The 15,029-nt window shown below is 40.3% G+C and overlaps 1 protein-coding gene across 2 annotated transcripts in view; it reads left to right on the top strand.

The window, feature by feature from the left end:
- LOC136004214 (ubiquitin carboxyl-terminal hydrolase 10-like) overlaps positions 1-15,029 on the top strand; it is a 50,336-nt gene that overhangs the window by 14,712 nt on the left and 20,595 nt on the right. For both annotated transcript variants that reach the window (XM_065660509.1, XM_065660508.1), the window contains exon 4: positions 9,171-10,178. In XM_065660509.1, the coding sequence (XP_065516581.1) occupies positions 9,171-10,178 (1,008 nt within the window). The remainder of the gene's footprint in view (positions 1-9,170; positions 10,179-15,029) is intronic.

The following is a 15,029-nucleotide window of genomic DNA, read 5'->3' as shown; positions in this document are numbered from 1 at the left end:
AAATACATTACAGAGTTCCAGTTTTAAAACTGTAGCAGTCATATGTCTGTTCTTGTCCTCACCCATACACCTTACATCCTGGCCTTACTTCATAGCTATATGAAGATGACAGTTAAATAGGAGTTATGTGATTATCACTCCGCATAGTTTAAACCAAACATCAACATTATTTTAAGCAGCAAGTAAATTGGTGTGCGCTTGCTGCTTTTTTTTTTTTTTTTTTCCCTGAACCAGGGTAGAGCAAGGAAGCTGAGACTTACCCAGATGTATATGAGTGATACGAACGACATCCAGATCTCCTTCAAAATAATTCAAGTGTCAGACTGGACAGTTCTAAGAAATACTTAAGAGGACCAAAACACACATATTAATGTTTAAGAAAACACGATCATTATGCTTAGCAGCTTTGGTCTTGCATATAAAGGAAAATAAGAACCAGTCATAAAGCAGGACAACAGGTGAAAGCAGATACACAACATTTTTGAAAATTGAGGAGCTCCAGTACAAGTCCAGGTTTAGGACCCTGAGTATTTTTAATAGGAGTTTGAAAAGTTCATTAAAAAAACTATATGTTATGAATTGCCTCTCATTGATGATAGAGGTGTCCAGTCATATATTGCTTTGTCTAACTATGGATTTAAGTTCTGTTCTTTAAGACTCAGATTTTAATGTTCACTAGCCATACAGAAAGTTGGTTTGTACAAATGTTTTTCAGATAATTCCTAGACCCTGAGAGAACGCCTCCTAGCCCTGAGATTAGGTAATGACAGTAAATTAAGTTTTGCCTGAAAAATGTCTTTAACAAGCTTGCACTGTACTGTGCATGCATATTATCACTGTAATGGCTGCATAAGAAGCTGTAGAAATGAAAATGGAATGCTATGCTTATGCAGAGTAATTATAATTACAGTAAGATGGTGCACACTGATCGCGTTACTCCCCATAAATTATTTTTTTTCTGTACTTCAGTATTTAACTTTATTATGATTCGGAGAAAACTCCAGGAACAAACTTGCCAACAAAGTTTTCAAGCTGACAAGCAGGTATTCTTTATTGCGGCGCTGAGAGACACGGGAGATAGCTCCACCTAACGTGTGTCTCCCTAGTTGCCACACACGCTGTCCTTTTATAGTCACTGGGCATACATACATATTCATGAGGCTACGTATTGATTACATCATTTTCCAGAAAGCTCCCCGCATGCGTACAGAATTGTGGTGGTGGTCTCTGAGGGTCGTTTACTTCTTCCAACAATCTTCATCACTTCTGGCAGCCTTTGGAGCACGTGCAGTAGATGCTCATACCAGTTTAATTGGTTCGTTAGCACCAGAGACTCCTATCCTCCTACTTATCAGTTAGTTTAGCTGTAGCCCATCCTGGACACCTGCCATTCCCAGATACTCCTTATCCCTATGTCCTGTTTTTCTGGACTGTTTTTCTTAAAACTATGTCAACTATAATGATTTATCTTGTGAGAGAATTCTCAGTGTGTTCTCTAGTTGTACTCTATTTTTTCTCTATATATCCTGCACCTCAGTAATTTTCCACTGCTACTGTTACCAAGCCATTAAACTTAACATTACTCAAAACTAATTCTAAAGGTTTATATATATTCCATTTTGTGATTCTGTGCCCCCCTTGTCTCAATTACGGAAATGGATCTCTTAATACTTACTAGGAACAATTACATCGCAGATGAAGCTTTAATATGCATAACTCTGTTCAGACTAATTAGTATATGTGTTCACAGTTTTTGCTATATGTTATAGTTTAAGCTTAGCCTGTAACTCAGAACCATGCAGCTGCTCGATTGCTCCCCACCTTTTTCCCTTCACTCCACTCCCGGAGGGATGGGGAGGAGAATCGAAAGAACATAAATCCCACGGGTTGAGATAAGAGCACTCCAATTACTAAAGTATAGTACTGTCCTGGGTTCAGCAGTAGCAGTCCTTTCTCTCCTTAATAGCTGGTGCGGTGTTGTGTTTTTGACTTTCAGCCTGGGAACAATGCTGATAACACTGATGTTTTTAGTTGTTGCTAAGTAATATTTACTCTGACCGAGGACTTTCTGAGTCTCATGCTCTGCCAGGGAGGAGGGGAAGCCAGGAGGAAGCAGAGACAGGACATCTGACCCAAACTAGCCAAAGAGGCATTCCATACCACAGCACGTCATGCCCACTATATAACCTGGGGGCAGTTACCCAGAAGGGCGAGCTCACTGCTCGGTTCAGGCTGGATATTGGTCAGCAGGTGGTGAGTGGTTATATTCTCTTCCCTTGTTATTTCCCTTTTCATTATTATCATAGGTGGCAGAAGTAGTAGTTTTGTGTTATACCTTAGTTTCTGGACTGTTCTTATCTCAACCTGTGGGAGTTCTTTTCATTCTCCTCCCCATCCCTCTAGGGGTGGGGGGAGGAAGATGTGGGGGAGTGAGCAATTGGATGTGTAGTTCTGAGTTACTGGCTGGGCTTAAACCATGACAAATACAAAAGTACTTCTACTACCAGTAATTATAATGATAAGGGAAATAACAAGGGGAGAGAATATAAAATTAAAAGGGGAAAGGAAAACAATAAACAGAAGTGATGCACAATGCAATTGCTTACCACCCACCAACTGATACCCCCCCAGCCGGACCTGAGCAGCTATCTGGGCCTTCTGTGTAACTCCCCCGAGTTTCTGTACTGGGCATGACAAGCTGTGGTATGGAATACCCCTTTGGCTAGTTTGGGCCTAGTGTCCTGTCTGTTTCCTCTGGGCTTCTTGTGCCCCTCCTCACTGGCAGAGCATAGAAGACTGAAAAGTCTTTGATCAGGGTAAGCACTACTTAGCGACAACTAAAACATTGATGTGTTATCAGCATTTTTCTTGGACTAAAGCTGAAACACAGCACTGCACCAGCTACTAAGAAGGTGAAAAATAACTGTTACAGCTGTACCTAGAGCACTATAGTACATAGAATTTGTCCTTGGAACATCTGTTGATACTTGTTTTAATGTGTGTGTCATTTTGTTCATGACAGATATATCTGTTTCAGTCCATTCAGGAACAGCACTGTAAAGTAGATTGAAACAAAGATGCCCAGAAGCAAAGTGGAAAGTCAAAACAAATAGAAAAAATTACATCTCGTTTTCTTTAAATGAACCTTACACAATCTTATAGCAAATGAGCTTCTGCCAATCATTCCATAGACTAACTGTACAGTAGCTACTGGTATTTATTATTCTAATCCTGCTGTAGGGTGTAAAGTTTAATATGGGTTATGCTCTTAGCAAGATTTTAGCCTACGATGTTCATGTTGCACTTTCAGCTAAATTACCAGTGTGCTGTAATTGTAAGGGATGTGTTTTGTTTTCTGCTCCTCACTTGTCCTGAGTTGGCTTTTGTGATTGTCTAGTGTACAGAACACTGTAAAATGCACTAAAATCAGGAAAATAAAACTTGCTTGGATATTTTTTGCTTTTGCTAGCTTAGCTTTTGGTGCCGCAAGAGCTGGAAGCTTGCTGGAGAGGAGCAGGAGAGGAGTGCAGAAGTGAACACTTTGACTTTTGGCTGTGGTAGACTTATCTCACCACATTTTTTTGTTTCAAAGCAATTTTTTTTTTATTATTTTTTTTTTAACTGGGGTTTTGGAAAAGAAGCAGAAGTCACAGATTATTTTGAACTGGTAGGGATTTTAAATGTGCCCAATAGTTCATTCTTATCATGGCTGGAGGAATACTAGGAGTTGCAAGTTGTCCTTGTGCTTTGTACTACTGTAACAAAGGGTAAAGAACTAGCTTTTGGTTCATGCTTGAACTAATAAGTTGCTCCATAAGCAGAAGAACTAATGAGAATAGTTTTGTTGTGGACTTGTGTCCCATATTTCTTAAAACCCTGTGCACTGCATTTGCAAGCAGGTGAAGCTGTGGCTGGTTTTGAGTTGTGTGTCCTGACAAGGATGGTAGCCAATTAGTGCTGCTGCTAACCAGCTAGGTGATGCCTGCGATCTCCCAGACCATCCCTCTTCAGTGGGTATCAGGCAGTAGCTCCCATGTGATTATTTCCGTAGGTGTGCAAAACCTTCTCCCCCTGCCCCCCCTGAACTGTTGCTTGCTTTTTTTGTTGTGGTGGTAGTTTGTTGTTTTGTTTTGAGTTTTTTTTTGTTTTGCTTGGGTGTTTGTTTTTTGGCTTTTTTTTTGTTTTGTTTGTTATGGGTATTTGTTTGTTTGTTTTGGGATTTTTTAGGAAACTAGCCAAAATATAGTGGTATACTTGGAAGTAGCATGTGCTGATGTGTCATACATAATTTAAGTTGCACAAAATCCTTAAATTTTTTAGCAGTGCATCAACTTACACTGCTTTTGGAAATAATATTTCATGTTGTTTGGTTCTCTAGTAACAGTCTTAAAACTTTGAAATGTGTTTTTTAGCTCCCTTGTCTTTGAAGAAACAGAAAATACTAAAATTAATGTCTTTTGAGACAGTAACATACATATCCTTGAAAGACCTACAGAACTTTAAAGTACTAAAACATGAGCTTACCTTTAACATTCTGAGATTCAGTTTCACAAATTTTATCTCTTTATTTGATAGTTAGGGAAATTTCTGTAACTGAAGTATTCAGTGTTGCTAGTTACCACACATGCATTATGAAACTAAAGTTCCATGAAATTGCAGTACTTTGTGACTGACAATATTCTGTGGTACTGTAGCCTGCCAGGAGAATATTTCTTAGCCTTTTTGTAAGGAGCATGTCAAAGTTCCAAGGTAGATTAATAAATTAAAAAACCAACAAAAACCAAATAAAAAAAACCCCAAACCTATTCAGAATTTATTTTTTTTTAGCCTAGAGTTTCAAAAAATGTAATTGCCTTGTCTCTATACAATTAATAAAAACTTCTTCAGTTATATTAAGGATTATGATGAATCTTTACACACCAGGAAAACCAAACCAAACCACACCACCCCAACCCCAAACTCCACATCTGGAAATTATTTTTACAAGTTAAACAGGTAAAGGCTTGGATTTTGTAATTGTCAGTGGAAAAGACTGGCTTTAGAAGAAGTGGAAAGTTACAGCATTGCACCGCATTTTATACACAGTTATACAGTAATTAATACAGATTATTGCTAAAGTCATTGGGCCTTAATAGTTTTTCTTAATAGGTGAAGTTCATAGAACCATAGAATAGTTAGGGTTGGAAAGGACCTCAAGACCATCTAGTTCCAACCCCCCTGCCATGGACAGGGACACCTCTCACTAAACCATCCCACACAAGGCTTCATCCAACCTGGCCTTGAACACCGCCAGAGATGGAGCATTCACAACTTCCCTGCGCAACCGATTCTAGTGTCTCACCACCCTAACAGGAAAGAATTTCCTCCTTATATCCAATCTAAACTTCCCCTGTTTAAGTTTTAACCCATTACCCCTTGTCCTGTCACTACAGTCCCTGACGAAGAGTCCCTCCCCAGCATCCATATAGGCCCCCTTCAGATACTGGAAGGCTGCTATGAGGTCCCCACGCAGCCTTCTCTTCTCCAGGCTGAACAGCCCCAACTTCCTCAACCTATCTTCACAAGGGAGGTGCTCCAGTCCCCTGATCATCCTCGTGGCCCTCTTCTGGACTTGTTCCAGCAGTTCCCTGTCCTTTTTATGTTGAAGACACCAGAACTGCACACAATACTCCAGGTGAGGTCTCACAAGAGCAGAGTAGAGGGGCAGGATCACCTCCTTCGACCTGTTGGTCACGCTCCTTTTGATGCAGCCCAGGATACGGTTGACTTTCTGGGCTGCGAGCGCACACTGGCGGCCCATGTTCATTTTCTCATCGACCAGCACCCCCAAGTCCTTCTCTGCAGGGCCGCTCTGAATCTCTTCTTTGCCCAGTCTGTAGCCGTGCCTGGGATTGCTCCGACCCAGGTGTAGGACCTTGCACTTGTTGTGGTTGAACTTCATAAGGTTGGCATCAGCCCACCTCACAAGCGTGTCAGGGTCCCTTTGAATGGCATCCCTTCCCTCCAGCATATCAACCGGACCACACAGCTTGGTGTCATGGGCAAACTTGCTGAGGGCACACTCAATCCCACTGTCCATGTCAGCGATAAAGATGTTTAACAAGACCGGTCCCAACACCGATCCCTGAGAGACACCACTCGTTACCGGTCTCCAGTCGGACATTGAGCCATTGACCACAACTCTTTGTGTGTGGCCGTCCAGCCAGTTCTTTATCCACCGAGTGGTCCATCCATCAAATTGATATCTCTCCAATTTAGAGAGAAGGATGTGGTGTGGGACAGTGTCAAACGCTTTGCACAAGTCCAGGTAGATGACGTCAACTGCCTTACCCTCATCCATCAATTCTGTAGCCCCATCATAGAAGGCCACCAAATTGGTCAGGCAGGATTTCCCCTTAGTGAAGCCATGCTGGCTGTCACCAAGCACCTTGTTGTTTTTCATGTGCCTTAGCATGCCATCCAGGATAATGCGCTCCAAGATTTTACCAGGCACAGAGGTGAGACTGACTGGTCTGTAATTCCCTGGGTCTTCCATTTTCCCCTTCTTGAAAATGGGGGTTATATTTCCCTTTTTCCAGTCGTCGGGAACTTCACCTCTCTGCCATGATTTTTCAAATACGATGGCTAGTGGCTTAGCAACTTCATTCGCCAGCTCCTTCAGGACTCGCGGATGTATTCCATCAGGTCCCACGGACTTGTGCGCGTTCATATTTTTAAGACGGTCTCGAACCAGATCCTCTCCTACAGTGGGCCCAAGGTCTTCATTCTCACAGTCCCTGCATCTACCTTCTAAGACCTGGGTGGTACAGTCAGAGCCTTTGCCAGTGAAGACCGAGGCGAAGAAGTCATTCAGAACCTCAGCCTTCTCCAAATCCTGTGTAGCCAGTTCTCCGAACAGCTTCTTCAGGGGGCCTATGTTGTCCCTAGTCTGATTTTTGTTTGCTGCATACCTGTAGAATCCCTTCCTGTTATCCTTAACATCCCTGGCTAGGTTAAATTCTAACTGGGCCTTAGCCTTCCTAACCTGGTCCCTAGCTTCCCGGACAACATCCCTGTACTCTACCCAGGCCGCCTGTTCTTGCTTCCATTTTTTATAAGCCTCTTTTTTCCTTTGAATTTTCCTCAGCAGCTCCTTATCCATCCAAGGAGGTCTCCTGGCCCTCCTGCTGCACTTCCTCCTAGTTGGGATGCAGCACTCCTGAGCTTGTAGCAGGTGATCCTTGAATATCACCCAACAGTCTTGGGCCCCCCTGCCCTCCAGGGCTATATCCCATGGAACCTTACTAAGCAGGCTCCTGAAGAGGCCAAAGTCTGCTCTTTTGTAGTCCAGGGCAGTGAGCTTGCTACACGCTCTTCTCACTGTCCTGGGGATCTCAAATTCCACCATCTCGTGATCACTGCATCCAAGGCTGCCCTGGAGTACCACATTTTCAACAAGCCCTTCCCTGTTGGTGAGCACAAGGTCAAGCATGGCACCTCTCCTTGTCGGTTCCTCTATTACTTGCAGAAGGAAGTTGTCTTCCACACAATCGAGGAACCTCCTGGACTGCTTGTGCCGTGCAGTGCCGTTGTTCCAACAGATGTTAGGGTGGTTGAAATCCCCCATGAGAACAAGGGCCTGCGACCGTGAGGCTTTTCCTGTCTGTAGAGTGCTTCAGTGCCACAGGTTCTCCTTGATCAGGCAGCCTGTAACAGATTCCCACAGTAATGTCTCCCACAGCTGTTTTCCCTTTAACCCTGACCCACAAACTCTCTGTAAACTGCTCACCTGCCCCCAGACAGAGTTCCATACTCTCCAGCCTATCCCTAACATAAAGGGCAACTCCCCCTCCCTGCCTGCCTGGCCTGTCTTTTCTAAAAAGCATGTAACCTTCCATTCCAACACTCCAGTCATAGGAACCATCCCACCATGTGTCTGTGATGCCTTTTATATCATACCCCCGTAGATGTGCACACATCTCTAATTTCTCTTGTTTGTTCCCCATGCTATGGGCGTTTGTATAGAGGCATCTGAGCTGAGCTCCAATTGAAGCCAGCTCGTTGGCTGGAGCAGCTGGAATATATCTACATTGTTCCGAGCATTTATTATAGGTGCTGGCAACTGACTGGGTGTGTTGGGATGGAATGATGCCCCCCTCCCCCAACACATCTAGTTTAAAGCCTCCTTGACCAGTCTGGCAAGCCTCCTACCAAAACTGTTCTTCCCCTTCTTTACCAGACCAGCTCCACCAGCCCCCAGTAGATCTGGCCTACTAACTTCAGTCTTATGTTCAAGACACCCAAACCCCTGACTATGACACCACCCTTTTTACCATTTATTGACCTGGCCAATCCTCCTAGGTTTTTTTTGGTCCTCCCCTGTGTTCTGGAGAATTGACAAAAAGACTGTCTGAGCTCCAGAGCCCCTAACCACCTCTCCCAGGGCTCTGCAGTCTTTCTTTATGGTCCCCAGTCTACTACTATCTATATCCCTAGCACCCACATGGATCACCAGGAGTGGGTAATAGTCCGTGGGACTTACTAGAGCAGGCAGCCTTTCTGTAACATCCCTGATCCCTGCTCACGGTAGGCAGCACACCTCCCTCGAGACAGGGTCTGGCCAACAGACAAGTGCTTCTGTCCCTTTCAAAGTAGAGTCCCTATTACTATGACCCACTGCTTTTTCTTGGTAGTGCCAGTAGATATCTTTATCTGTGCATCAGCCAGCTGTTTCTGGTGCAAGTGAGTTTCCTCGTTAGTCTCCTGCAGGACAGCAAAGCAGTTCTGGGTGGGGACAACAGTTTTAGGAGGAAGCCTCTTGCCTATAATTGTCCTTTTCCTCCTTTTGTTATTTTTCTTTGTCACTAATTCCCAGTTTCTCGGGTTGGTGGCCCGGGAAATTATTAAGTTAATAGATGTTAGTTATATGCAGGAATTGTGCAGTGGTTTTGGAAATAACATACCCTGTTTAAGAAAATCTGAATCATACTCTGTTATCTTTAACAAAATGATGTTCTGAAATAGTCTTCAGAATGGAGATAGAGAATAAGAATTAGTTTAATTTGAGGGAATGTAGTTTGTTTTCTGATATGTAGGAAAATATGGGGTTGTTTTCTTGATTTTTTTTTTATTTATAATTTTTTTTTGGTAGTTTGTCATTCATTTATTCAGTTTTCCTTTCTCTTGTCCAGGGGAAGAGTACCAGAGAATTGAATTTGGTGTTAATGAGGTTATTGAGACACAGTCATCTGTATTAAATAACATAGATTACAGTATTTCAAGTACTCTGAATCCTCAGGCTCCAGAATTCATTCTCGGTTGTGCACCTGCTCAGAAAACCCCTGATGATGATGAAACAAACTACAACTCCATTGACTGCCCGTTCACTGATCCAAACCTCGCTTTGGACAGTGGTTCTAACGCTGAAAGTGATGGTCTTGGACAAAGGGAGCGTAAAAAGAAGAAAAAAAGACCACCTGGATACTACAGTTACTTGGAAGATGTCAGTGATGGCATCACTCCCACAGAAGCTCTTGTAAATGGCCATGCAAATTCCTCCGGACTAAACAGTGTAAACACAGAGGATACAGAACTGACAGGAGACATACCTTCACTGGCCACACCAAGGACTTTCAACAGCCTGGACAACTCTGTGGACTTCATTAATGAAGCTGTCTCTGATAATTCTGTTTCTAGTGCACTAGACAATACCAGAACTGCAGGGCAGCCTAAGGTATGCTGTGTTACTAATTCTGAACAGTTTTGCATCCCCTCAGAGACTGGCAGCAATAGCCCTTTAAGGACAGCTGTTGTACATTCTTATGCTGGTGCTGATACTACTGAAAATCTTGGTGTTACTAATGGACAAACACTTGAATCCTCTGGTGAAGACACAACTGCCAGTGGGGTAGAATTGCATGCTGTGGAAAGCACTGTCTCAGGCCAAGCTAAGCCTGAGGAAGCTTCACCTACTACTGAGGCAACAGTCCCGGTTGCAGGATCAGTCCTTATTAATCAGCCTGCAAAATCGTGGGCTAGTCTTTTTCACAGTTCCAAGCCCTCTGCTTCCACATCTGTGGTCTATGTTGAGACTAAGTATACCCCTCCTGCCACATCTACTTTGGTCCCTGAAAACCAGGTTGAAGTCAAAGAGGGACCTATTCCAGTTTCGGAGGATCCTGTAGCCATAAAGATTGCAGGTATAGTTAATACACGCAAGTGGATGTTACAAACAGAGTTAATACCCTTCCAGTGTAAGCAGGAGTGTATAATATCAATAGAGAAAATTCCTCTGTTAATGTTCTTAGTAAGATGTCTGTTCAAACACTGCATGAAAGATGTAATTTAAAGCTAGTTTTGTATCCCTAAGTAAACTCCCAATGAGACATTACCATGTCATCATCCTGGATACTGTAAAATTATTGCTACATGTCAAACTGTTTAAGTGATCTGTGATTTTTTTAAATAGGCTGGTGGAAAATACATTTGAGAAGTTTGTTCTGAAAATGGTGCGTTATATTATCCAGTATTTACAATCTTGTAATGCATTCCATTACAAGAAGGGCAGAGTATTAATGTATTTATGCCAAAGTAGCTGAAATTCCTGGACACGTACAGTAGCTTAAATAGGTCTTGCTTTGGAAATTCTAATTTAGGAAATATTTTATTTTTTTTATTTATTTATTAGCACACTGTTTGAGGTGCATGTCTGTCAAATTTTGAAGAATTATCCTTCACTATTATAAACAATATTATTTTATTTAGAAACAGTGCTAGCTATTGCCTGTTCAAGAACCATAAGGAACTGTCCAGAGGATACATCAGGGAAGGCAGTGCATGAACAAAGGCTTTGACAATTGGTCCTGTTGTATTTTTGGTTTGAATGAGAAATGCTGGAATGTGCATGAGATCATGTTTTGCAGATTTAGTCAGAAAACATAAAGAAAAATATCCAGTTGGTTGCATTTTGTGTCACTGACCCATGAGTGTTGGAACAAAAATAATTATTTTGAATGTGTGAAGTAGTCTGCATGTGAAAAGGCTTGTGCAAAGTCCTGCTGGTCATGCTACAAGCTAATGTACGAGTACAATGGCTTTTTGTGTGTGACAGCTTCAAGGTTTCTACTCTAACCAGAGGCTGACCTGGATATTTCTGTACAGAATACCCAGAAGTATATGCTTGCCTCTCATTCCCTCCTTACTCAGTAACAGTTTCACTACTTAAGAGGAAAACTGTCAGAATAAATTTATATTTCTGTGTATTTTTCACAAACACAGTTGACTATTAAAAAAAATATGTATAAGCAGGTGATTATGGTTTGTATGAATCAGTACATGTAGAACATGTACTCTTAAAATATTAAGTCATCATTTGGTAATGAATTTTAAGATAAAACTATTTTATGACAACTGTAAAGCTAGAATTGCTTGCCATAGAAGAAAAAGTTGAGGTTTTTTTTTAATCTTGTCCAAATTGCTTCAGCTTTAAGTTAACTTTCTATTTTCTAGACTTCTACTGGTTTTGTACTACTTTTTGCCACCAGGTGGGAGCAGAGCTTTTTATTTTGTCTTTAATGTATTTAAATAGTGGTGTAATTTTTAGACAGTTTTCTTCTGCGCCTTCACTATTAGCTAGCTGGTTTTGCAGAGGAATAATCTGAATGTAGATCCTTTTCCACTGAAAAGGAATTAATCTTCTCATTGTCACAGATTTAGATAGGAGTTATATTACTGCAATTGCTGTAATTCAGATGCTACTGATTTTGGTCTAAAATGTTCACTTAGAGATCTGAATACCATGTAATAGGTGCTTTGCTCTGTGGAAAAAGGTGACTGACTTCATGGTCTCTTCTTTTTTTAATATTCTCAGTTGTTTGGAAAGTAGGTGCATCAGTGCTTTGTTCATATACCCACACTCAAAAATGTTATGTGAGTTTCAATTTATGATTTCCAGGCAGATCATTTGCTTTGTTCTGTACATATTAAATATAAAATCTTCTACCTAGGTTAACACCACTGTGTAGGTAGCTGCTGATTGTGTTCTTTGTTTTCTGTGTGACTGAGTTGAGATCCTGTTACTGGATTTGCTGGGAATTCACCAGTTTCAACTCATGCCAATGGGAAAGAATTTTTGACCACAAGTGCCATAGGGTGCTAAACACAGGTAAAATCCAGACCTAAAGTATCTCGAGTTTAACAAGCAAAACTAGCAAATCTTCTGACTTAATGTTGGAGCTCTGAGGCTCTTCTGTACAGTTTTCATTTAGATCGGGTGCTCCAGACACAAGGAGACACATTGCTGGTTTGTGCCTTAATTTCAGCAGCTGTTACAAGATAGGTTAAAGATTCACAGGCACCTTGAAGATAGTTTAATGCCACTTGATTCAGCCTGCAAGCATCTATGGTTTCTTAGTCCTCAAATTTAAACAAAAGCTGTACAAGATAAGGAGATGATCAGGGCTAGAAAATAAACTGGATAAATTCCATGTTAATATTGCTGAGAAAAAAAAATACTGAAGAGTTCATTTTAACAGGTGGCTAAGGTCTGTGGTAAGAAGCTTCACTGGCAACACCAGTGAGCAAGTTAAAGCAACTTCTGAAGCAAACTATGAACCATTGATGTTTATTTGGCAAAAGTCAAGGCAGGTAACATCAGAATGGTAGAGAAGTACACATACAACACTTGCACATTTAGAAAGGAACAACTATACTAATTATTCACCTTAGCCTAATTTAGATGCTGGGACAAACATAATAATTTTTTTCTGAGGGGTAGTAAGGTTATAAATGGTCTGTATTTGTAAACAAACAAAGAAACAAAAAAACTAAAACCAGAAAACCTGGTTTCACTTGCCACATTTCACAGTTACTACCCTCTGATACATAACCTTATGATAGTTAATAATGCCCTATATAATGTTCTAAGTAAGCTGGGGAAATAAGTGGTTGGAAAATCTAGCTTCTTTTAACTGTTCTTTGTAACTTCAGGAAAAATTTCAATGGGAAAAACTAAAAAGATTTTCCGAATCATGTTTTCTTGCAGTGTTTTTGTTGTGGATGATGGAATTAACAGTGCATGTAAAGCTTGTTTACAGCAGGCAGAATTTCAGATGAAGAACACAAACGCTTAAGATCTGACTAATCTGGAATATTTTTAAATTAGAAAGAGGGGAAGCCAATAAACGCAAGTATGGAGGGATACACCAGAACAGAAATCAAATGGAAGCATACAGTACAAGGAACAAATAGTTGGTTGGCGATAGTATTAAAGAATAAAAGGATCTGGAAGTTCTCGGGAATTGATAAGTGTCCTTAGTAAAGCTGAAGAAGGCAAAATTTTTTTCTAGTGTGTGATAATACCAATTTACATGGAAAATATGGAAGATAAATATAATTCTGTTGTTGCTGTTGAGGACTTGATGGAAATGCCATCTTTGGACATTACTTCTCAAGGACGATATAACAGTGCAGCAGTAAAAACAAGTAAGATATGAAAACCATACTCTTTTGGCAAACATTGAAAATTTGGATTTACTTTGTGTCAGATGAGATTGCTGGAATAACACAAATTCATAAAGAAGATGGTGATTCATTGCTCTCCCAAGACTGCAGTGAACAAGACAGTACTTACTTAGTTTAATTTGTATCAAAGGTTTGTATCCAGCAATGTTGTCCTGGCATTGTCCAGATTTGAAGAGAGATCTGAGCAATGTACATAATATTTGCCAAATAATGGTCTCAAGCTGTGTTAAGTTGGCAATTTGTAACATGTATCTCTTCAGCATGGAGACCATATCCACATGGTTTCTCTTAAAATGGTTGAAAAAAACTTTGGACTTGATTAGGGAATTACCTTTTGGTTTGTTTTTTAATGTGACTGGTATTTATAACACCATCACCCTGTGAATGAACCTTAGCAAAACATTTTCTGTTTGCCAACATAAATTTCTAAACATGGTAAGACTGTTCCAGATATGTTTTCAAATCAAGGCCACAGTAAATATCCACCAAAGGGAATGTGAATTCATTGTAATAAGTGATGTGTGCTTTCCAACACGTTTTCAAATTTCAAGAAGGTTTTCACGTAGTTCCAAGTGTATTTTTCTTCTGATAGCTTGTAAAACTTTTTAGTTATTGTGTAAATGTTAAGTGTGAAATTAAAATGTGGTATTGAATTAGGTTGCTGTACTGTCCTGGGTTCAGCAGTAGCAGTGCTGAAATAGCTGAAGTAGCAAAATTTCTTTATGTTAAAGGAAACAAAACTCACTAATTGCTATAAACATTGTTTACAAAGCAGGTTTATGGCCACAAGAGGATGCTAAAGGTCCTAATAATATTTTAATACAAAAAATGGGAAAAAATGCAGTTCACATGAAGTTATTAATAGACATATCACTAAGTACTTTTTTCATTATTTTAATCCTAATTTTCAACTGTGCTTAGCTATACTAATAGATTGTATCTGTACACGTTTCAAACTGCTGCTTTAACAATAAGTTCTGAAATACTTAAGCTATAATTTATAACATCTATATCAATACTCACAGAAGAATTTTTATCTACGTCAGCACTAGGTGCTAACATCTGTTTTGCATCATTTTGCTGTCTGCCCTTTCAGGTGGCAGGTTCTTTATGTAATAGAAGACTGCTTTAAACTTTTTTATGGTTTTATTTGGTTAGAACTGGTGGTGTCAGCAGGAAATGGGATCTTATAGGTAAAAAGAGAGTTTAGAAGTAGAAGGACATAGATTTTGTTTGCAATTCTGCTGCCTCCTCTGCTTAGTTATGGCTTAATGCCTTTTCCACCTATGTCATGTTATCTTGTATGTTTAGATAGTCCTAGTGAACAGCTCAAACTCTTAAGTTTGTGCAACATAGCATATAAGGGCTTTAGAGGCCCTCATGTTTATTATAAAAATAAATAACACCATTGGTAGACAATTGCTATGTTTATTTGAAAGTTTTATTTTGTCTTGTATGCCTTTTATCCTTAGTTTGCAAATTTAAAATACACCAGATCCATTATTTTCCTTAAACAGTTTTTATTTAGG

This window comes from Lathamus discolor, chromosome W (assembly GCF_037157495.1).
Source record: "Lathamus discolor isolate bLatDis1 chromosome W, bLatDis1.hap1, whole genome shotgun sequence".
Classification (NCBI taxonomy): Eukaryota; Metazoa; Chordata; class Aves; order Psittaciformes; family Psittacidae; genus Lathamus; species Lathamus discolor.
Note: the sequence above shows the minus strand (reverse complement) of the source record. Positions and strands in the feature narration are given on the sequence as shown.